Below are 25,215 nucleotides of genomic sequence, written 5' to 3' on the forward strand. Positions count from 1 at the left end.
ATGGAGACACATTGGTCAGATGGGCAGATCAGTGGTACATGGAATTTAACCCTGAAAAGTGCAAGGTGATTCACTTTGGAAGGAGTAACAAGACAAGGAAATACTCAATGAATGGCAGAACACTCGGAAGTTCAGAGGGAGTTATGGGTGCTTGGCCACATCCCTGAAGTTCCACCCTTCTTGAAAGGTGGGTTGGGATAGACCAGTGAATTACAGACCAATGAGTCTCACATCATTGGTAGGGAAACTATTGAAGAAAATTCTGAAGGGGAAAATTAATCTCCACTTGGAGAGGCAAGGTTTGATCAGGGACAGTCAGCATGGCTTTGTCAGAGGGAAGCCATGTCTAACAAATTAGATTGAATTTTTCAAGGAGGTGACCGGGTGTGTAGATGAGGATGGTGTCATTGAAGATGTAGTTTATATGGGTTTCAGCAAAGCCTTTGACAAGATCCCATAAGAGAGAGCAATAAAGAAGGCACAGAGTACAGGAATGAGATAGAGAATCTGGTGAACTGTTGCGGCAACAATAATCTCTCCCTCAATGTTAACAAAACGAAGGAGATTGTCATCGACTTCAGGGAACGTAAAGGAGAACATGCTCCTATCGACATCAATGGGAACGAAGTAGAAAGGGTCGAGAGCTTCAAGTTTTTAGGTGTCCAGATCACCAACAACCTGTCTTGGTCCCCCAATGCTGACACTATAGTTAAGAAAGCCCACCAATGCCTCTACTTTCTCAGAAGACTAAGGAAATTTGGCATGCCAGCTATGACTCTCACCAACTTTTACAGATGCACCACAGAAAGCATTCTTTCTGGTTGTATCACAGCTTGGTATGGCTCTTGCTCTGCCCAAGACCGCAAAGAACTACAAAAGGTCGTGAATGTAGCCCAATCCATCACACAAACCAGCCCGCCATCCATTGACTCTGTCTACACTTCCTGCTGCCTCGGCAAAGCAGCCAGCATAATCAAGGACCCCACGCACCCCGGACATTCTCTCTTCCACTTTCTTCCTTCGAGAAAAAGATACGAGAGTCTGAGACCACGTATCAACCGACTCAAGAACAGCTTCTTCCCTGCTGCTGTCAGACTTTTGAATGGACTTACCTTGTATTAAGTTGATCTTTCTCTACACTCTCGCTATGACTGTAACATTACATTCTGCACTGTGTCATTTCCTTCTCTATGAACAGTATGTTTTGTCTGTATAGTGCACAAGAAACAATACTTTTCACTGTATGTTAATACATGTGGCAATAATAAATCCAATCAAATGAGATCCAGGGTAATTTGGCAAGTTGGATAGAAAACTGGAGACAGAGTAGTGGTACAAGGCTCTGTGACTGGAGATCGGTGTCCAGTTGCATTACACGGATCAGTGCTGGGTCCCTTTATTGTTCGTGATATATATCGTAATGAGTAAGTTTGCGGATGATGTGAATATTGGCAGGGTAATTAATAGTGAAGAAGGAGGTCTTGAGTTGCAGGAAGATGGAGACACATTGGTCCGATGGGCAGGTCAGTGGTAGATGGAATTTAACTCTAAAAAGTGCAAGGTGATTCACTTTGGAAGGAGTAACAAGACAAGGAAACACTCAAAGAACAATACAGCACAGGAACAGGCCCTTCGGCCCTCCAAGCCCGCGCCGCTCCCCGGTCCAGGATTGAATCCTGAATCCAGGATCCCCGCCCAATTTTCCAGCCTATCTACATACCAATATCTACATACCAATATACTCAATGAATGGCAGGACACTCGGAAGTTCAGAGCGACAGAGGAATCTAGGGTTGCTTGGCCACAGGTCCTGCAGGCAGAAGGACAGGTTAATAGGGAGTTAAGAAGGCATAAGAGACACTTACCTATGTCGGTCGTGGATGTGGCATAGATTATAAAAGCAGGGAGGTTAGATTGGAGCTGTACAAAACTTTGGTTGGGCCAAAGTTCTGGTTGCCTTACTACAAGATGGATGTAATTGCATTGGAGAAGATGCAGAGAAGATTCAGCAGGATGTTGGCTGGGATGGAGCATTTAAACTATGAAGAGAGGGTGTATAGGCTCGGGTTGTTTTCATTGGAGCAGAGGAGGCTGATGGGGGATCTGATTGAAGTGTATAACACTGAGGGGAATGGACCAGGTGCATAGGAAGCTGCTGTAACCTCTGGTTGAAGGGTTAATGATGAGGGGGCATAATTTAAAGGTGAGAGGCAGAGGGTTTAGAAGGGATTTAAAGAAATATATTTTCGCCCAGTGGGTAGTGGGAGTCTGGAATGTACTGCCTGGGAGGGTGGTAGAGGCAGGAACCCTCACAACCTTTAAAATGAGCATGGAGGAGCACTTAAAATGTCATAACATTCAAGGATATGGGCCACGTTCTGGAAACTGGAATTGCTGTCGATTTTGTGTAGTATTATTGGTGCAGACTCAATGGGTCGAAAAGCCTCTTCTGAACATATAGTGCAACACTTTTCTGTGTTCTAAATTGTTCATGTGTTCTGATGGTAGAATTGCATTTTATTGGAGACCATTTCTTTTTAACCTAGTGTGAATTACAGAATTTCACACAGCACAATTCTATAATAGAGAGAGTAGCATTTACAAAATGCTTTTACTCCATCACCGCAGTGAGTTGCTTCACTTGTTTCCTCTGCAGTAGGTACAGTGCATTCTGCTTGCATTGGAGATAAAAACGGTGCTTGCCAGAAATCTGAAGTAAATGCAGCGTCGGCAGAAAACATGCAGCAATCGGCATCTCAAAGCCAAACAAGCGGAAAAGACTGGAAACAGACAGCAGGTCAATTATTATCTGTGGAGTGAAAGGGCAAGTTAGTGTTTTGGGTGAATGTCCTGAAGCAAAACTGAGAAAGAAAGGATAAAGAAACATTTTAGCTCGCTTGGAAAAGTAGATGGGTAAAAGCTGGTGTGTAGCATTTCAGCAAGCACCCCAGTCACACAGTAAATTAATGAGCTGAAGTGAGAGACCTTTCAGTTGGGATTGTTTGGCATTGCCTCAGTTAGGAGCTGCCCTATCTTCTGTTTGTCTGCTCTTTCAAGTTCTGCTTGTACTGTTTCCCAAAAAGTTTTCATTCTCGTAATTCCAAAATAAGAATAAATTTCTTAAATTTGTGTAAAAAATGAGGTTTTTTTTCCCAAAACAGGAAGTAGGCCCAGGAGAAGCCTGGGAAGGTTTTTTGGAGGGTTTAAAAGCAGGTGGCACTTTTTTGAGCGGGCAGCGGAGTGAGTGGGAAGCAGAGTGAGAGCTGTAAGGGCTTTGGCTCACAGGGCTTCGGGGAAAGGGCGAACCAGGTAGGTTTTTTTTTTCCATTCCTATAAAGGAAAAGGGTAGCTATGAGTGATAGGCCCGTTTGTTGCTTTCGGTGTGGGATGTGGGAGTTCCTGGAAACACCTAGCCGCTTGGAGGTTCACATTTGTGCCAGGTGCGTGGAACTGCAGATCCTGAGGGACCGCGTCAGGGAACTGGAGCAGCGGCTTGTTGACCTTAGTCTAGTCAGGGAGAATGAGAGACAAATAGACAGGAGTTATAGGCAAGTGGTTACACCAGGGCCTCGGGGAGAAGACCCGTGGGTCACAGTTAGTAGGAGTAAAGGTCATAGGGGTAACGTACCAGAGAGTATTCCAGTGGCTGTCTCTCATAATAGGAAGGGCTCGGCGACAGGTGTGAGAGGGGAGGGGAGTGAGCAATTAGTGGTGGGGGTCACCTGTGGTTGTCCCCCTCCAAAACCAGTATATTGTTTTGGATAGTGTGGAGGAGGATGACTCTCCAGGGATAAGCCACAGTGACCAGGTCACTGGCACACAGTCAGGCTCTGTGACCCGGAAAGGAAAGAGAGGGATTAGGAGAGCAATAGTGGTGGGGGACGTGTCGGTTAGAGGCACGGACAGGCGATTCTGTGGGTGCGAACAGGACTCCAGGATGGTAGTCTGCCTACCTGGTGCTGGGGTACTGGATGTCTCCGAGCGGATAGGAGGCATATTAAAAGGAGAGGATAAAGAAACGGATGTCATTGTACACATTGGTGCAAATGACGTAGATAGGAAGAGCAGGGGGATCCTACGAGAGCAATTCAGGGAGTTGGGAAATAGGCTAAAAAGTAGGGCCTCCAGGGTGGCAATCTCTGGGCTGCACCCAATACCTAGGAATTGAGACTAGGAATAGGGAGATAGTACAATTGAACGCTTGGCTCAAGGACTGGTCCAGGAGGGAGGGCTTCATATTCTTGGATCACTGGGAAGTTTTCAAGAGAGGAGGGCAGATGGACAAGAAGGACGGGTCACAACTAAATTGGAAGGGCACGAATATGCTGGCTGGGAGTTTTGCCAGTGCAGTTCGAGTGGGTTTAAACTAATATGGCAGGGGGGGTGGGGATCAAAAAATTATGTCTACAAGTGTAGAGGTTGGGGACGAGCTTGGGGCCAGGACAAGGCTGGCAAAGAAGAAGAGTACTCTGGGGGAGGATGACCTCACTGGGCCTGGAGGTCTGGAGTGCGTCTACTTCAATGCAAGGAGCGTAGCAGGTAAGACAGACGAACTTAGGGCCTTCATGCTTACGAGGAATTTGGTTGTGGTTGCGGTGACAGAGACTTGGTTGAAAGAGGGTCAGGACTGGCAACTGAATATTCTGGGGTACAAGTGTTTTAGGCGAGACAGAGGAGGGGCCAAAAGAGGTGGGGGAGTAGCAGTATTAGTTAGAGAGCATATTACAGCGGTGCAGAGGGAGGACAATTCAGAGGGGTCGTGTAACGAGTCACTGTGGGTGGAGCTCAGAAACAGGAAGGGCGCAGTCACTATGTTGGGGGTATACTACACGCCCCCCAACAGCCCAAGGGAAGTGGAAGAACGGATATGTCAGGAGATAAGAACATAACATAAGAACATAAGAAATAGGAGCAGGAGTAGGCCATCTAGCCCCTCGAGCCTGCCCCGCCATTCAATAAGATCATGGCTGATCTGACGTGGATCAGTACCACTTACCCGCCTGATCGCCATAACCCTTAATTCCCTTACCGCTCAGGAATCCATCCATCCGCGCTTTAAACATATTCAGCGAGGTAGCCTCCACCACCTCAGTGGGCAGAGAATTCCAGAGATTCACCACCCTCTGGGAGAAGAAGTTCCTCCTCAACTCTGTCTTAAACCGACCCCCCTTTATTTTGAGGCTGTGTCCTCTAGTTTTAACTTCCTTACTAAGTGGAAAGAATCTCTCTGCCTCCACCCTATCCAGCCCCCGCATTATCTTATAAGTCTCCATAAGATCCCCCCTCATCCTTCTAAACTCCAACGAGTACAAACCCAATCTCCTCAGCCTCTCCTCATAATCCAAACCCCTCATCTCCGGTATCAACCTGGTGAACCTTCTCTGCACTCCCTCCAATGCCAATATATCCTTCCTCATATAAGGGGACCAATACTGCACACAGTATTCCAGCTGCGGCCTCACCAATGCCCTGTACAGGTGCATCAAGACATCCCTGCTTTTATATTCTATCCCCCTCGCAATATAGGCCAACATCCCATTTGCCTTCTTGATCACCTGTTGTACCTGCAGACTGGGCTTTTGCATCTCATGCACAAGGACCCCCAGGTCCCTTTGCACGGTAGCATGTTTTAATTTGTTTCCATTGAGATAGTAATCCCATTTGTTATTATTTCCTCCAAAGTGTATAACCTCGCATTTATCAACGTTATACTCCATTTGCCATATCCTCGCCCACTCACTCAGCCTGTCCAAATCTCTCTGCAGATCTTCTCCGTCCTCCACACGATTCACTTTTCCACTTATCTTTGTGTCGTCTGCAAACTTCGTTACCCTACACTCCGTCCCCTCCTCCAGATCATCTATATAAATGGTAAATAGTTGCGGCCCAAGTACCGATCCCTGCGGCACGCCACTAGTTACCTTCCTCCAACCGGAAAAACACCCATTTATTCTGACTCTTTGCTTCCTGTCGGATAGCCAGTCCCCAATCCACTTTAACACACTACCCCCAACTCCGTGTGCCCTAATCTTCTTCAGCAGCCTTTTATGGGGCACCTTATCAAACGCCTTTTGGAAATCCAAAAACACCGCATCCACCGGTTCTCCTCCATCAACCGCCCTAGTCACATCTTCATAAAAATCCAACATGTTCGTCAAGCACGACTTTCCCCTCATGAATCCATGCTGCGTCTGATTGATCGAACCATTTCTATCCAGATGCCCTGCTATCTCCTCTTTAATAATGGATTCCAGCATTTTCCCTACTACAGACGTTAAGCTGACCGGCCTATAGTTACCCGCCTTTTGTCTCCTTCCTTTTTTAAACAGCGGCGTAACATTAGCCGTTTTCCAATCAACCGGCACTACCCCAGAATGCAACGAGTTTTGATAAATAATCACTAACGCATCCACTATTACCTCTGACATTTCTTTCAATACCCTGGGATGCATTCCATCCGGACCCGGGGACTTGTCCACCTTCAGTCCCATTAGTCTACCCAGCACTGCCTCTCTGGTAACATTAATTGTATTAAGTATTTCTCCTGCTGCCAACCCTCTATCGTTAATATTTGGCAAACTATTTGTGTCCTCCACCGTGAAGACCGACACAAAAAACTTATTTAAAGACTCAGCCATATCCTCATTTCCCACTATTAACTCCCCCCTCTCGTCCTCCAAGGGTCCAACATTCACTCTAGCCACTCTATTCCTTTTTATATATTTATAAAAACTTTTACTATCATTTTTTATATTAATTGCTAGCCTAGCTTCATAGTCTATCCTTCCTTTCTTTATCGCTTTCTTAGTCTCTCTTTGTTGTTTCTTAAATTTTTCCCAATCACTTGTTTCTCCACTATTTTTGGCCACTCTGTACGCAGCTGTTTTTATTTTAATACTCTCCTTTATTTCCTTCGTTATCCACGGCTGGTTCTCCCTTTTCTTACAATCCTTGTTTTTTGCTGGAATATATTTTTGCTGAGAACTGAAAAGGATCTCCTTAAAAATCCTCCACTGTTCCTCAGCTATCCTACCTGCCAGCCTGCTCTCCCAGTCTACCTTAGCCAATTCATCCCTCATCCTATCATATTTCCCTCTGTTCAAACAGAGGACACTGGTTTGGGACCAAACTTTCTCCTCTTCCATCTGAATCAGAAATTCGACCATATTGTGGTCACTAGACCCAAGAGGGTCCTTCACAATAAGATCCTTAATTCTACCTACCTCGTTACACAATACCAGATCCAAAATAGCTCGTTCCCTCGTCGGTTCCGTAACATGCTGTTCAAGGAAACTATCCCGACAGCATTCTAAGAACTCTTCCTCCATTCCACCCTTACCGACTTGAGTCTGCCAGTCAATGTGCATGTTGAAGTCCCCCATGATTATTGCCGTTCCGTTTTTACACGCATCCCTTATCTGCTTGTTTATAGCCCTCCCTACCTCAACATTATTATTTGGGGGCCTATATACCACACCTACTAGTGTCTTTCTCCCTCTACTATTCCTCATCTCTACCCATAATGATTCCACGTTTTGTTCCTCAGAGCCTATGTCATCCCTCAGTACTACCCTGATATTATCTCTTATTAATAGCGCGACCCCACCACCTTTTCCTTCCTGTCTATTCTTCCTAAACGCCTGATACCCCTGGATATTCATCTCCCAGTCCTGGTCACCTTTCAGCCACGTTTCTGTAATGGCCACTAGATCGTACCCACTTGTGCTGATTTGCACCATCAACTCATTTACCTTGTTCCGAATGCTTCGTGCATTCAGGCAAAGTGTCCTTATTCCAGCTTTTATCTGGACCCGCTTTGATGAGTCGCGAACACCCTCTCCCTCTACTCCCTTATCTAAATTACCGCCTTCATTCACTTGCACCCTCTCCTCTACCATTAATTTTGTAATTCCCCTTACCCCTGCATCCTCCCCCCCATCAATTAGTTCCTTGATCCTAGTCAACTCTTCTAGCTCCCCTCCCCCCAACCTATCTAGTTTAAATTCTCCCCAGTAGCCTTAGCCAACCTACCGGCCAGGATATTGGTCCCCCGTGATTCAAGTTCCACCCGTTTTTTGTATACAGATCACCCCTGCCCCTAAAGAGGTCCCAATGGTCCAGGAACCTGAATCCCTGCCCCCTGCACCAGTCCCTCAGCCACACATTCATCTTCCACCTCACTCCATTCCTGCCCTCACCTTCCCGTGGCACAGGCAGTAATCCTGAGATTACTACCTTTTGCTTTCCTCTTTCTCAGCTGTCTCCCTAATTCCCTGTACTCCCTTTTCATGACCCCTTCTCCCTTCCTACCCACATCAGCGGTACCAATATGTACCGCTACCTCAGGCTCCTCTCCCTCCCACCTCAGGATTTCCGGGACGCGACTAGCGACATCCTGGATCCCGGCCCCAGGGAGGCAGACCACCATGCGAGACTCCCGCCTGCCTCCGCAGAAACGCCTGTCTGTCCCCTTCACCATCGAGTCCCCGATTAATACCGCCTTCCTCCTCTTTTCCTTAGCCCTCTGAGTTACAGGGCTGGACTCCACTGCGGAGACACGGCCACTGCTGCTTCCCCCAGGCGGGCTGTCCCCCCCAGCAGTACTCAAGCAGGAGTACTTGTTGTGCAGGGGCAAATCCACTGGGGTGCTCTCAACCACCCTAGCCTTACCCTTCCTGGCCGTCACCCACTTGGCCTCCTCCCGTGGCCCTGGTGTGACCACCTGATGATAGTTCTTGTCTATCACCTCCTCATTCTCCCTCATCAGCCTAAGATCCTCGAGCTGCAGTTCCAGCTCCCTAACACGGTCCCTCAGGAACCGCAGCTCGACACACCCCTCACAGATGTGGATGTCCGGGAGGCCAGATGCCTCCAGGACCTCCCACATCCTACACTGGGAACAACACACTGGTTTCACACTCATACTGGACACTTTATGTCAAGTAAGACAGTGAAAAGTTAATAAGAATGTAAGGAAACAAAAACTCACCCCTGCTCGTCCAAGCCCTGTGAGCCAAAGCCCTGACAGCTCACTCAACTTCCCACTCACTCTGTTGCCCGCTACGATGCTGCCCGCTGTATACTTTGGTGCGCTTTTAAACCCTCCAAAAACTTCCCCAGGCCTCTCCTGGCCCTACTTCCGGTTTTGAAAAAAACCTCCGATTTTAAACCCAAAATTAACTGAAAAAATAAATAATTAATTAAGGTCAGAAAACCAACTCTCTTACCCTCAGCCTGCTCCTGGGAACAATGAAAAGATAATGGATAGGTGCAGGAAAAATAGGGTTGTTGTAGTGGGAGACTTCAATTTCCCTGGTATAGACTGGAAATCGCGTAGGGCTGGGAGTCTGAAGAGGGAGGAATTTGTAAACTGCGTACAGGAAGGTTCTTTGGAACAAGATATAGATAGCTCGACTAGAGAGGGGGCTATACTGGACCTAGTACTGGGGAATGAGCCCGGTCAGGTCTTCAACGTTTCAGTAGGGGAACATGTGGCAAATAGTGACCACAATTCTGTTAGCTTTAGGATAGTGATGGAAAAGGATGAGTGGTGTCCCAAGGGTAAGGTGTTGGATTGGGGCAAGGCTAATTTTAGTGGGATTAGGCAGAAATTGGCAGCTGTTGATTGGGAGAGGCTGTTTGAGGGTAAATCCACATCTGGCATGTGGGAGTCTTTTAAGGAACAGTTGTTAGGGCTGCAGGATAGGCATGTGCCTGTAAAAAAGGATAGGAAGGGTAGGATTCGAGAACCGTGGATAACCAGGGAAATTGAGGGATTGGTCAAAAAGAAAAGGGAGGCGTACGTTAGGTCCAGGCAGCTAAAAACTGAGGGAGCTCTGGAGGAATACAAAGAAAGTAGGAAAGAACTCAAACGAGGCATTAGAAGGGCAAAAAGAGGTCACGAAATGTCCTTGGCAGACAGGATTCAGGAGAATCCCAAGGCATTTTATTCATACGTTAGGAACAAAAGGGTTGTCAGGGAAAAAATTGGACCTCTCGGGGACAAAAGTGGGGAATTATGCTTGGAACCCAAAGAAGTAGGGGAGATCCTAAATGAATACTTTGCGTCGGTATTCACAAAGGAGAGGGATGTGTTGACTGGGAGTGTCTCGGAGGGGAGTGTTGACCCGTTAGAGAAAATCTCCATTACAAGGGAGGAAGTGTTAGGTTTGTTAGGGAATATAAAGACTGACAAATCCCCAGGGCCTGATGGAATCTATCCAAGGCTGCTCAGGGAGACGAGAGATGAAATCGCTGGGCCTCTGACGCAAATCTTTGTCTCGTCACTGGACACAGGTGAGGTCCCAGAGGATTGGAGGATAGCTAATGTGGTCCCGTTATTTAAGAAGGGTAGGAAGGATAACCCGGGAAATTATAGGCCGGTGAGCTTGACGTCCGTGCTGGGGAAGTTGTTGGAGAGGATTCTTGGAGATAGGATGTATGCGCATTTAGGAAGGAATAAACTCATTAACGATAGTCAGCATGGTTTTGTAAGAGGTAGGTCATGCCTCACTAACCTGGTGGAGTTTTTTGAAGAAGTGACTAGAATGGTTGACGAGGGAAGGGCCGTGGATGTCGTCTATAGGGACTTTAGTAAGGCGTTTGATAAAGTCCCTCATGGTAGGTTGGTGCAAAAGGTTGGATCTCTTGGGATAAAGGGGGAGGTGGCTAGATGGGTGGAGAACTGGCTTGGTCACAGAAGACAGAGGGTGGTAGTGGAAGGGTCTTTTTCCGGCTGGATGCCTGTGACTAGTGGTGTTCCGCAGGGCTCTGTACTGGGACCTCTGCTGCTTGTGATTTATATAAACGATTTGGAAGAAGGTGTAACTGGGGTGATCAGTAAGTTTGCGGACAACACGAAAATGGCTGGACTTGCAGATAGTGAGGAACATTGTCAGAGGCTACAGAAGGATATAGATAGGCTGGAAATTTGGGCAAAGAAATGGCAGATGGAGTTCAATCCAGATAAATGCGAAGTGATGCATTTTGGTAGAACTAACGTACGGGGGAGCTATACGATAAATGGCAGAACCATAAAGGGTGTAGATACGCAGAGGGACCTGGGTGTGCAAGTCCACAGATCCTTGAAGGTGATGTCACAGGTGGAGAAGGTAGTGAATAAGGCATATGGCATGCTTGCCTTTATAGGACGGGGCATAGAGTATAAAAGTTGGGGTCTGATGTTGCGGTTGTATAGAACGTTGGTTCGGCCGCATTTGGAATACTGCGCCCAGTTCTGGTCGCCACACTACCAGAAGGACGTGGAGGCTTTGGAGAGAGTGCAGAGGAGGTTTACCAGGATGTTGCCTGGTATGGAAGGGCTTAGTTATGAGGAGAGATTGGGTAAACTGGGGTTGTTCTCACTGGAAAGACGGAGGATGAGGGGTGACCTAATGGAGATGTATAAAATTATGAAAGGCATAGATAGGGTGAACGCTGGGAAGCTTTTTCCCAGGTCGGTGGTGACGTTCACGAGGGGTCATAGGTTCAAGGTGAAAGGGGGGAGGTTTAACACGGATATCAGAAGGACGTATTTTGCGCAGAGGGTGGTGGGGGCCTGGAATGCGCTGCCGGGCAAGGTGGTGGAGGCGGACACACTGGGAACGTTTAAGACTTATCTAGATAGCCACATGAACGGAGTGAGAATGGAGGGATACAAAAGAATGGTCTAGTTTGGACCAGGGAGCAGCACGGGCTTGGAGGGCCGAAGGGCCTGTTCCTGTGCTGTATTGTTCTTTGTTTGTTCTTTAATATTCTTTGAAAGTTCTGGGTATAGATTTGTTTGGCTAAAAGGAAGAGCAAATTTGAACGATCTTTCTTTAATGAGGAAAAATAATGCCCCCAACAAATCTGAACAAATGATGATTATGATGACAGCTGTGTAGTATCACCAGATTCCACTTGAATAGAGACCAATAACTCAACAGTGCAACCAACAGTGGGATAATGGTAATGGTGTTGTTTGGACAGCTAATTCTATCAGAAATTTAGGAAAATTTAAGGGGACGGCAATGCTAAACATTTTGCATCCTAAAACAGACTAAATATTTTTGCTTAAATTGCAATGTTCTTGCTAATATTTGCCTCTGTGTATATAACAGAGTTGTACATAATAAAAATGGAGTTTTGGACAAGTGGTTACAGTGGTTCTGCTTGGGTAGGGATTTTCAGTGTCTCTTTGTTGTCAACTTGCTGCTAGCTAAGCCTCCTCTGTCTGGAGCTGCAGATGATTCCCTTGGATGAACTCCAATTGCTGGTCTCTGGCCTTAACCAGCTACTCTGAATGTCCTGAGCCTGGTTGAAGCCAGGCCCTCACCTCTCTGTACATGCTCTGGGTTCAGCCTACCTTTTTTGGACTTGGTTCCCCTGCTGTGTTCTAGAATGAAGGCGGAGCAGCTGACTGGCACAGGTGATTGCATCATGACTACTGGCAGGAAGCCAGCCACAGACCTGCATGATAATCTTATCACAAACAAGTTGGATGAGGCTAGAATTTATTTCTACCTCAGGAAAAAAAATGTCAGGATGGTGTTTTAGGAGCATGCAAGGCAATAAGCATGCATTCTCTGTGACTTTGCACTCTTGGGAAGTCTTCAACAGCAATTAAGCCTAATCCTCCTCCTACTTGTCTCTGTTCCCATTGGAGTGTTCCTTCTGATTTTGGAGCATTGATGATCACTTTACATTATAGTGGGCTGCAAACTGCAGTGTCATTGGAGACACCTTCTGCAGCCTGGAATGTGTGCAAACTGCATAAAATTATGGACCACAGTGACCTTCATCATGACAAGGATTGGGATCCATGCTCTGGTCCAAAGCTCAAGTTATTGCTGCAACAGGTGACAGAACTTGGTGCTGTCCGCCAGTATGAAGCAAAGGTGGCTGAGATGTTGCTTCTCATTAAAGTTCAGTGGAAGTGCTGCCTGGAGGTTGGCTGTGGGTATGGCCTCCAAGATACTGTTCTTTTCCTCATTCATCTTCCTCTTGCTCTCATTACTTGGCCACAATACTTCCATCCTCCAGCCATAAAGGCAGGCTCTACCAGAACACCCAGGAATGCTGATAACTTGTTTCAAAGACAGGGTAGCACTGCTAAGAGCAAAGAACTCTTAAATATTTTAATGGACTCTTAAATATTTCTGACATGTGCCCTGGCTATGTGTTGTGAGGTTGTATGTTTTCTCATGAAGAAGTCTAAATGCTTCTTTGATTGAACAATAACTGTTTGTGAATAACACACAACCTTATACTTGTATATAAAATGTAGTCCTGACTAGGTGCTATAAGCATGCCAACTTCTACCAGACACATTCCTAAACACTTACTACTTCCACATGGCTCTTAACATCATAATGTGGGCGGTACTGTTTCCCCCAGTCCCGCATTAACCCTTACAGTCCTGACTAATAATACACTGTGCAGGAGCCCTGTCCAGAATACTGGGTAGATGGCTTCTGATGCAGGAAAGACGCACTGTCCATCTTATTGGGTGCCCGAGATTAAATGGGTGTGGTCAAGAATTTCTAGGCTGGTAGGTTCTTCCTAGTTATTAGCATGGCAGTTTAAATAACATTTCTACTATTGCAACCTGGACTGTACCCAGACCAAGCAAAAGTTTGTCCCTTCTTTGCCGTTCTGCCATTGATATTGCTTTCTTGCTATTTAAATGCCAAAAAACAGGGTTGGATTATTTAGAATGGAAATTTACTGCAACAGTTATATTTAACCACTGCAGATATTGTCAGGTGTAAGCCATTTATTTTCTGCTTATTGAAAAGCGTTCCAAAAGAGTGCCACATAAGGAAGTTGGATTGATTACATGATGACAGCTGCAATTACATCTCTGAAAGCAGTAACTAAAGTGATCCTAGGGCAGCAAACGCATCACGATACCTGGATGATATAAACTATCAGAATATATACTTGCCAACCAATCAGCACCCTGTGATTGTTTGAAATTTGGCATTCTTGCCTTTGTCCTAATGAGAGCAAGGTGAAAAGCTTCAGTGATATATCTTTCTCTTCAGCAATATTCGAGTTCTGTACTATCAGGCGGCTGTATATAAGAATATGTACTGTGTCACTCATGGATGTGATCTCGATGTACGCTGACAGAAGCTGTCACGATGAATGCTGTCTGTTGTGGGAAGATTAACAGTTGTGACAATTGTTGCATCTCATCAGACCCTCAAAAGTGATGCCTTAAAAATTCATCACTGGGGAAAGGTACGATTTGCTTAGTTAATAATTACGACAAAATATTGTCTCCACTATGAAGTGCTCTGGTTGTCTCAGATGAAATGAACAAATTGATTTAGTCTTTCAAATGATGACAGAACTCTTAACAAACAAAAACGGAGTTTAATAATTTGTCTTGTCATTAAATTTTTAATCTGAAGGTAGGTGGCTGCTATTGATGAAAGTTTAGGACACAAACTAATTAACAATTCAACTAATTGGTGAACTGAGGAAGGGAAGAAGATCTTAAGTCTTCAAAAGTTTTGTACCTCAAATGAGAGGCATCCTCGTCTTAAATGTAAAAGCTGTACCTTCAGAACTGATTTTCTGTCAAATGTAAGGCTCTGTCTTGTACACCTATGGAATTTATTGTGGTTTATGAATGAAGCAGAAGCTGTGCTAATGCAAGGACAGTTTGCTTACTGACTATATAAGAGCAATCCTTATATATTTTTTAAATTCTAAGTGCCGAACGAGTGTGAAAACTGGAGAGAACCATGCCCATTTTCTTGGGCGAGCTCCCAAATGCAATCATAGAAACCCTACAGTACAGAAAGAGGCCATTCGGTCCATCGAGTCTGCACCGACCACAATCCCACCCAGGCCCTACCCCCATATGCCTACTGATTTACCCACTAATCCCTCTAACCTACGCATCTCAGGACACTAAGGGCAATTTTTTTTTAACATGGCCGATCAACCTAACCCGCAAATCTTTGGACTGTGGGAGAAAACCGGAGCACCCGGAGGAAACCCACGCAGACACGAGGAGAATGTACAAACTCCACACAGTGACCCAAGCCGGGAATCGAACCCAGGTCCCTAGAGCTGTGAAGCAGCAGTGCTAACCACCGGGCTACCGTGCCGCCCTCTATCATATGGCACTGAGGGAAAACAATGAGGCGAAGTGTGATTCTCACCAGTAAGGAGAGTGGGCAGAGCCGATTCTTAAGAACTAGGAGCAGGAGTAGGCCATCTGGCCCCTCGAGCCTGCTCCGCCACTCAATAAGATCATGGCTGATCTTTTCGTGGACTGAGCTCCACTTTTCCGCAGGGTCACCACAATCCTTAATTCCTTTACTGTTCAAAATTTATCTATCCTTGCCTTAAAAACATTCAATGAGGTAGCCTCAACTGCTTCACTGGGCAGGGAATTCCACAGACTCAGAACCCTTTGGGTGAAGAATTCCTCCTCAACTCAGTCCTAAATCTGCCCCCCCCCCCCCTTATATTGAGGCTAAGCCCCCTAGTTCTAGTTTCACCCGCCAGTGGAAACAACTTTCCTGCTTCTATCTTATCTAATCCCTTCATTATCTTATATATTTCTATAAGATCTCCCCTCCTTCTTCTGAATTCCAATGAGTATAGCCCCAGTCTACTCAGTCTCTCCTCATAAGCCAACCCTCTCAACTCCGGAATCAACCTGGTGAATCTTCTCTGCATCCCCTCCAGTGCCAGTATATCCTTTCTCAAGTAAGGAGACCAAAACTGTACACAGTACTCCAGGTGTGGCCTCACCAGCACCTTATACAGCTGCAACACAACCTTGCAGTTTTTAAACTCCGTCCCTCCAGCAATGAAGGACAAAATTTCATTTGCCTTCTTAATTACCTGCTGTACCTGCAATCCAACTCCTTGTGATTCTTGCAGGTCCCTCTGCAAGCAGCATGCTGCAATATTTTACCATTTAAACAATAGTCCATTTTGCTGTTATTCCTACCAAGATGGATGACCTCACATTTACCAACATTGTACTCCATCTGCCAGACCCTCGCCCACTCACTTAGACTATCTATATCCTAGACTTTCAGCGTCCTCTGCACGCTTTGCTCTGCAACTCATCTCAGTGTCGTCCGCAAATTTGACACTACACACCTCGAGTCCGGCTGCTGAGCTCTGGAGACATACTATGTACAGTGTGTAATGGAACCTTTGTCTCTGTTCTCTCTGGACCACCGCGCGCACTCCCCCACGTGCTGGACCCCCCCACTCACATGTTGTCTTTCACATTGACAAAAAGGCTTTGAAGTGTTTGATCCTACTTTTCAAAGTAAGTTATTGGGCCATAGTTTCCAGCCAGTGCTATATGCTTATCTGTCTTTTTTTCAACTAACACAAGCTATCTGTTGTTGATGACATGCGCCCCCTCTCAAGCTGGGGAAACCAGAATCAATTGAAATCTGTGTCTTCTTGCATGCCTTTTCCTATAATCATTGTCTACCTCCACTCATTTGACTCTAACCACATTCTTCAAAATTTACAAAGTATGGTAAGGCTGATGAATGGAAATTCTTCCCATATTGAGCATCCAGCATTGGCACCCAACATTCCCAGTTTGATATATTGGGCCCAATTTTCTTCTGTGTGAGGAGGCAGGTTTGGGTGCCTGAATAGCCACCTTTGGAATTCTTTTGGATTTAAATCCAAATTTCTCTGCATTCCCAACCCATTTTCCTCAGAGTTTTTGTGGCTGGGAATGCCCAGTACATTCGCTGCTGCTGTGGTTAAACTCTTCATTTTAAATGGGAAACAAAATTGGATTTCTCCCACGCACCATTTTCATCCAATGGTGTGAGGTTTAGAAAGTCCACTAAAACCATTTTTGAGCATTTGTGGGGATACAAATGAAAAGCATGCCGAGGAATCAGGAACATTCTGAAAGGTAAGTGTAAGATGGTTTGACACCTTTGACTGTCACTATTAGGTACTGTATTGTATTGTAGATGTGTTTTTAATGCGTGGATTCATTATGGAGATCTGTCTGCAAAGGTAAGTTGACCCTTACTTTGACCATCATTATGTAATTGGTCACTGGCATTACTGTTCTTTTCCAATGGAGAAAGTATCATTATGAAAATACTCATTATATTTTTGTGGTGAGATTTCAAATAGATACTGAATTCTGAACATTGTAAAAATGATCTGATCCTCGTCTGCCATTGATTGACAGGCTCTGTGCTTTGAAATGGAAATAGATATTTTCTGTCAGCTGGAGCTGTCAGGACAGCTGTTCCATATGAATGCTTGACTGAGTTTCAAAAGCTTCAGTTCAGCAGATGGTCTTACTGATCAGAGAGCCATTGAAACCTTTATGAACCTGTAAAAACAGAATATGCGTTTACTTTGGTTTCCTGTTTACAAACCTAATAGGCATTTAAAAGATTGCAATGTTTTTCCCTTGGCTTTTCATTGGCCCAGTATCTGCTGGATCTCAGTGGAAGTGTGCTATTCAGTTCTGGACGCCAGACTTTAGGAAGATGTGAAGATATGAAAGAGGGTGCAAATGGTTCCAGGGATGAGGAATTTTAATTCTGTGGATAGATTGGAAGCATTGTGGCTGTTTGGAGAAAAGAAGGTTGTTTTGATTGAAATATTCAAAACCACGAGGGGTGTGGACAGGGTAGATGGGGAGAAAGTGTTTCCATTGGTGAAATTATCATGCACAAGAGAACACCCAGTTTCAGGGCAATGGCGACAGGTGGAAAAACATTATCATGCAGCAAATGGGTAGGATCTGGAATGTTCTTCCTGTGAATGTGATGGAGTTTGATTCATTTGTGACTTTGAAAAGAGAACTGAATCAGTTGAAAAGGAAAAGTTTGCAGGGCTACAGGAAATAGGTGGGGTGTGACACTAGGCAAGTTGCTCTTATAGAGAGCTGGCACAGACACAAAGGGTCACTTGGTCTCCTGTTCTATAATTTCTTACGGTCATGGACAGAGCGTGAGCCGTACCAAGCTGTGATACAACCAGAAAGAATGCTTTCTATGGTGCATCTGTAAAAGTTGGTGAGAGTTGTAGCGGACATGCCAAATTTCCTTAGCCTCCTGAGAAAGTAGAGGTGTTGGTGGGTTTTCTTAACAATAGCGTCGGCATGGAGGGACCAGGACAGGTTGTTGTCTTCTGGATACCTAGAAACTTGAATCTCTCAACCAATTCCACTTCATCCTGTTGATGTAGACAGGGGCATGTCCCCCACTATGCTTCCTGAATTGATTATCTCCTTCGTTTTGTTGACATTGAGAGAGAGATTATTGTGTCGCACCAGTTCACCAGATTAATAGAACATAGCGAACATAGAACAGTACAGGCCCTTTGGCCCACGATGTTGTGCCGAACCTTTTCCGAAACCAAGATCAAGCTATCCCACTCCCTATCATTCTAGTGTGCTCCATGTGCCTATCCAATAACCGCTTGAAAGTTCCTAAAGTGCCCGACTCCACTATCACAGCAGGCAGTCCATTCCACATCCCAAACACTCTGAGTAAAGAACCTACCTCGTACATCCCTCCTATATCTTCCATCATGAACCTTATAGTTATGATCCCTAGTAACAGCTGCATCCACCCGAGGAAATAGTCTCTGATCGCCCACTCTGTCTATCCCCCTCATCATCTTATAAACCTCTTAAGTCGCCTCTCATCTTCCTCCGCTCTAAAGAGAAAAGCCCTCGCTCCCTCAACCTTTCCTCATGAGACCTACCCTCCAAACCAGGCAGCATCCTGGTAAATCTCCTTTGCACTCTTTCCAGTGCTTCCACGTCCTTCTTATAGTGAGGTGACTAGAACTGCACACAATATTCCAATGTGGTCTAACCAAGGTCCTGTACAGTTGCAGCATAACCCCACGGCTCTTAAACTCAAACCCCCTGTTAATAAACGCTAACACACGATGGGCCTTCTTCACGGCTCTATCCACTTGAGTGGCAACCTTCAGAGATCTGTGGATATGAACCCCAAGATCTCTCTGTTCCTCCACATTCCTCAGAACCCTACCTTTGACCCTGTAATCCGCATTCAAATTTGTCCTACCAAAATGATTCTCTATCTCTTTCCTGTACTCTTTCTCATCATTGTTTGAGATCCGACCCACTACAGTGGTGTCTTCAGCAAACTTGAAAATCGAGTTGGAGGGGTATTTGGCCACACAGTCATGGGTGTATAAGGAATATAGTAAGGGGCTGAGGACACAGTAGATGTTGGGGTTGTTCGTGGAGGAGGGTTTGTTGCCTCTCTTCACTGATTGTGGTCTGTGGGTTAGGAAGACGCAGAGGGAGGAGCCGAGCCCCAAGTTTGGAGATGGGTTTTGTAGGAATAATGGTGTTGAAGGCTGAGCTGTAGTCAATAAATAGGAGTCTGACATAGGTATTCTTTGTTGTCTAGATGTTCCAGGCTTGAGTGTGGGGCCAGTTGTGGCGGTAGGTGAACTGTAGTGGATTCAGGCAATCTGGGAGGCCAGAACTGATTTGTGCCATGACTAACCTTTCAAAGCACTTCATAATGATGGATGACAGAGGCACCAGGTGACAGCCATTTAAGACACACTGCTTGGCTTTTCTTTGGTAGCAGGATGATGGTCATCTTCTTGAAGCAGATAGGGACCTCAGATTGTTTGAAGAGAGGTTAAAGATGTTTGCGAATACCCCTGCCAGCTGATCCACACAGGATCTGAGTGCTCGTCTGGGTACTCCATTTGGGCCAGTCGCTTTCCAAGGCTGCTCTGACGTCTGCGAGGTGATCTCAGATACAGGTTCTTCCGAGGCTTCTGGGGTGGAGTGCATACTCACTGGCTTTTGCTCAAAATGAACATAGAATGCGTTGAGCTCATGGGTGGGGTGAATTGGTGCCAGTGATTTTACATGCCATCATCGTGTCGCCTGTAATCTCTTGCAGAGCTTGCCATAGTTGGTGGACTGTGTGGCTGGCCTGGGACTCTAGCTTGGTCCTGTACTGTCTTTTGGTATCTCTGGATTTCCATAGATCATAACTGGATCTCTTGTATAGGTCAGGGTCGCCTGACTTGAATGCCTCAGACCTGGATTTCAGCAAGCAGCGGCTATCCCTGTTCATCCTTGGTTTCCGGTTGGGAAACACACAGATTTTCTTCTTTGGCACACAGTCTTCTACTCACTTCCTAATGAAGTCAATTACTGTAGTGATATACTCACTCACGTTGGTCGCTGAGTTTTAAAATATTGACCAGTCTGCTGACTAGAAGCAGTCCTGTAGGAGATCATCCGATTCCTTGGACCAACATTGCACGACTTTATTTAACGGATTTTCCCGTTTCAGTTTTTGCTTGTCAGCCGGGAGCTGGAGCGCAGCCTTGTGGTCCAATTTACCAAAGTGTGGGCAGGCGATAGAGCGGTAGGCATGTTTGATATTTGTGTAGCAGTGTCTGCAGGCCTCTGGTGGTATCCTGGTCGGATGGTCTTGAGCTTGGCTTGGTTGATGTCCCTGGCCACGATGAACAAGGCCTCGATGTTTTGTCTCAAGGCTACTTGTGGTGGTGTATATTTCATCCAGCGCGGTCTTCACGTCCGCATGGGGAGGGATGTAAACTGCTGGCAGGATAAGAGATGAACTCTCGCGGCATATTAGTGTCAGGTATTCTAAATCCGAGGAGCAGAAACTCACCAGTGTTGCTACATCTAGATACCAAGAGGTAAAACATTATTTATTCTTTTTTCCCTCAAATGGGCATTTTCTAAACTTTTGTACTCTGCATTAGCAAGCTCCCTCTTTGATAGCAGGAAATCGCTGTACATGTGAAAGGACCTCCCAAAAAATCAACAAGATTAGCTTATCCTTTCTTAAATGTTTCAGCTCAAGTTCCAGATGATACAAGGCCATCTACAGGGGCCAGAGCATTATCTGGGAGAAGACCATGTGTTCCAAATGGTAAGAATATCTACAAACTTGGTATTTTACTAAGGAAACTCATTTAACTTGGGGTGGGAATGGAAAGACTCGAGTCCTTCATTTGCTAATGCCCTGCAAAATATAAGGGGTGGGTGAAGCGACTTCTTGCCAAGCTTCAATCACCCAATTATAGTTCAGAAAATTTTAAACCATCTTTAAACGTGGTGCCGTCCTCATACAAAACCTTCTGTTTGAAATGGGACATATCCGCAAGGTCTCTTTGACGTATGTGCCAGATGGATGGGAAATTAGACAGGTTAGAAACACAGAATACACCAGTACAGCCTGTCGCCATCTCAGCTCTGACCCGACTGATCCCTCACCTGGCTGTGATTACCATTGGCCATTCCTACACCAGCGGATTGTTGTCTTCCACACCTACTGCTACAATGCGAAACCTGGTGGGCCCGAAAAAGCTGCAGTAATGGACCTGACATTGCCTAATGAAGGCCAAAGGCCTTGTTACAAGGTCTTGTCATCTGCCCTTTTAACGGCCTGACTGGTTATAGTGATGGTTCAGTGGTGATCCCATTGCAATACCAGTCACAAATTCCCTCTTGATACTGGGAAGCCTACTAAAGTCATCCAATTCGGTGGTTGTGGGCAGTTTTACTTTATCACTGTGCAGCTGACGAAGTGAGGTTCAGTCTCCGCTCGGCGCTGTACTTTCTGGAGTAAAGAAGCTTTGCATTATAAATGTAAAAGGCAAAGAAGGAAAGATTTTTTTTTTAAAAAATTCATGGTATGCAGGCGTTGCTGACTAGGCCTGCATTTATTCCCCATCGCTAAGTACCCTCAAAGATGGTGGTGACCTGCCTTCGTGAACTGCTGCAGTGCCTGAGGTATAGGTACACCGACAGTGCTGTTGGGGAGAGATTCAGGATTTAGATCCAGCGACAGTGAAGAAATGGTGATAGAAGGACAAGGGTAGCAGCAGAGGCGGATTTGTGGAGTCCTGTGCTAACCTTCTGCCCCCGCCCCCCCCCCCCCCCCGCCAATAATATCACAAGCTTGCCGACCCCATCCATCCTCACTCCACAGAACGTAAAGGCACAAGCCAGAGACATACACAAATTGATCACTGCTTCAATGGTTTTTTAACTTGTAAAAACACCTCACACTCTCCTCCAGCCTTCTCTCATTCTTCTTCCTCTACCATTCTCACAATTTCACTAACCTTTCTTGCCTGGGGTCTTGAAGACAGCTTCTTGCCTCACTTGTTATCTCCTCGTGCTGATAAGGTTTGATTCAACGCCTTGCTGTTGCTGGCTGACCTGCCCTCTTGAGCCCTGGTCAAGTTGCCCCCTTGCTGCTCAACAGCTGCTGATGGACGGCTCACCTTGGCTTGTGTCTGGCTGTTGCAGGCCTGCCCTCAGCCCTGGGTCAACAAACCTGCAGGCTGCGCCTTTTCTTCGCTAAAATAAAACACAGGATCTTCTGCCTCTGCCTCTCTCCGTCCTCGACGAGTTGGTTCTCATTCCTCGCGCGGGTGCTTCAACATTTGGGCTGGTCTGTTTTCTCACTCTAAGGAGACCAATCCGAGCCTGTTGTCGCTCTACATTGCCCATTGAAAGGTTATCGGTCTCTGATTAGCGTCCAAAAACAATGGCCTAGGCATGGTGTGTTTCATTGTAAATCCACCTCTGGGCAGCAGATACCTGGGAATACCACCATCTGGAAATATATCACCATTCCTTCACTGTCACGGAGTTAAAATCCTGGAACTCCTTTCCCAACTGCGGATGTACCTGCACCTCGTGGTCTGCAGTGGTTCATGAAGACAGCTCACCACCACCTTCTCGAGGTTAAATAGGGATGGACAACAAATGCTGGTGTCACAAAAAACAATGGAGTAATGAGCATATTTTTAATATATATTCATTGAGGGATAAATGTTGGAAAGGACATTGAGGAGAATTTTCATGAAATCTTTTCCATCCAACTGAAAGGACTGTGCGAACCTCTGTTTAATGTGTGATCTAAAATACAGCACCTCCAACACAGCAGTGAGTGTCAAGCCTCTGGCTTTAACCTGAAATCTTCTGACTGAGAGGCAAGACTGGCTTGCCCACAAAACTGCACATCTTACAAGTGTAAAGTTGAAAGCACTTTGTTTTGCTATCGATTAGGCTACTTACTAATTGGCAGCCCTGTTGGACCTAGAAATCTGGCCACTTTCACAGCTAGGACATATGTGGTGCAGGAAATGGAGGAAGGATTGTTTTAACAGGGAAGGAGCAAGGGGCATCTGGACAAAAATGCATGAATAGGATGGGTTTTGAAGGATATGGTCGAGTAGGGGGTTTTAGTTCAGACGGGCAGCATGTTCGGTGCAGGCTTGGAGGGACGAAGGGCTTGTTCCTGTGCTGTTTTTTTCTTTGTTCTTTGTTTCAATGAAAATATCTCCATCTACTTACTTTCCAAATCCAGTTATTTGAATGCACCTCTTGTGATTGATTTCAGAATATCTAATTATTCACCCTGTCCGATGTGCAGCAGTTAGCAACTGTATATTGAATAGGCTGTTGGAGTCTCTTCCCAAATACAAAAGCTACAAAGGGAGCGTTGCTGCTTTCGTAGTGGAGAAAGGTAAGTTAGTCCTCCTTTGCATGACATGCCAATGTAATAGAAAACTACAATTTGAGGTGGAAAATGAGTAAGATTTGGTTCTTCCCCTCAGTTGTTTTTTGAAGTAATTTTATCATTAAATTTAACATGGATTGTGGAGAATAAAGAGATGACAAAAGAGAATGTTCCTGTTTGCACTAAGTAATGATGTCAGCCTTTGGTTTAGCACAGATGATACGAGGAAACTCTTAGCTTCAAGTACTTAACTGCTGCTGAAAAGTGATTTGGGTGTGGGTGAATAGTGTTTCAACACATGCTGGCAGTCCACATATTGTAGCCTTTGTTGATTGTGTACAAGAAGCAGTTGGTTGATCCTGACTCATTACCTAGAATTGTTTTGGCTGATTTCGAAGTTAACTTCAGTCACAGGTGGAAGCTGCAAACTGACTCCTTCTGCAACATTGATTGCAGAATTACACCTGACCATTAGACAGCGACAATTCCAGCTGAAACTATAGTATTAGTAAATGAATGTTGGCTCCTACAATGATTTAAAGTTGCAGTTGGGATGTGCAGGCATCTTTGTTGTCTCCAATGCACTGGAGCTCGAGTGTCTCCCCCTCCAGCTCCCTCGAGCTTTGCCAATCCTTCTGAAGGTACCGTCCTTGTTTTTCTTTGTCCAAAGTGCAGCACTCCCTATCATCTCGGTCAGATGGGAGTCATTTCATTCTGCTGGTCTGGGAAGTGGCTTGGTCCCTTCTCGACTCGTTTTTCGTTTGGATTGCTTCCCCGCCTGAAAAGCTCCCTGTCGACCCTGTGCTGCTTTCTCCTCCAGTGATTCAGCCCGCTGAGGAATGGCAGGTTCTGGGGACGGTGCTATGTTTGGATGTCTGCTGCTTCACTCTTTCCCTTCATCTTGCCTCTGTCTGTCTCTCTCTCTCTCTGTCTGTCTCTCTGTTTGTCTCTCTCTCTTTCTGCCTCTCCTCCCTCTCTCTCTCTCTCGGTCTGCCCCTCTCTCTCTCTCTCTCTCTCTCGGTCTGCCCCCCCCTCTCTCTCTCTCTCTCTCGGTCTGCCCCCCTCTCTCTCTCTCTCGGTCTGCCCCCCTCTGGGTCTGCCCCCCCCTCTCTCTCTCTCTCTCTCTCGGTCTGCCCCCCTCTCTCTCTCTCTCTCGGTCTGTCCCCCCCCCCCCCTCTCTCTCTCTCTCGGTCTGCCCCCCTCTCTCTCGGTCTGCCCCCCTCTCTCTCTCTCGTCGGTCTGCCCCCTCTCTCTCTCTCTCGGTCTGCCTCCCTCTCTCTCTCTCTCGGTCTGCCCCCCCCCCCCCCCCCCCCTCTCTCTCTCTCTCTCTCCTGTCTGCCCCCCTCGCTTTCTCTCTCTCGGTCTGCCCCCCTCGCTTTCTCTCTCTCGGTCTGCCCCCCTCGCTTTCTCTCTCTCGGTCTGCCCCCCTCCGCTTTCTCTCTCTCGGTCTGCCCCCCTCGCTTTCTCTCTCTCGGTCTGCCCCCCTCGCTTTCTCTCTCTCGGTCTGCCCCCTCGCTTTCTCTCTCTCGCTGCCCCCCTCGCTCTCTCTCTCTCGGTCTGCCCCCTCTCTCTCTCTCTCGGTCTGCCCCCTCTCTCTCTCTCGGTCTGCCCTGCCCTCTCGGGTCTGCCCCCCTCTCTCTCTCGGTCTGCCCCCCTCTCTCTCTCTCTCTCTCTCTCTCAGTCTGCCCCCCTC

The 25,215-nt window shown here is 46.3% G+C and overlaps 1 protein-coding gene across 1 annotated transcript in view; it reads left to right on the forward strand.

Annotated features, from left to right (window-relative positions):
* Window positions 1-25,215, forward strand: part of LOC144511093 (adenosine deaminase domain-containing protein 1-like) — a 112,717-nt gene that overhangs the window by 27,067 nt on the left and 60,435 nt on the right. The window contains exons 5-6 of the mRNA XM_078241071.1: window positions 20,844-20,918; window positions 23,403-23,528. Of these exons, the coding sequence (XP_078097197.1) occupies window positions 20,844-20,918; window positions 23,403-23,528 (201 nt within the window). The remainder of the gene's footprint in view (window positions 1-20,843; window positions 20,919-23,402; window positions 23,529-25,215) is intronic.

This window comes from Mustelus asterias, chromosome 24, assembly GCF_964213995.1.
Source record: "Mustelus asterias chromosome 24, sMusAst1.hap1.1, whole genome shotgun sequence".
Classification (NCBI taxonomy): Eukaryota; Metazoa; Chordata; class Chondrichthyes; order Carcharhiniformes; family Triakidae; genus Mustelus; species Mustelus asterias.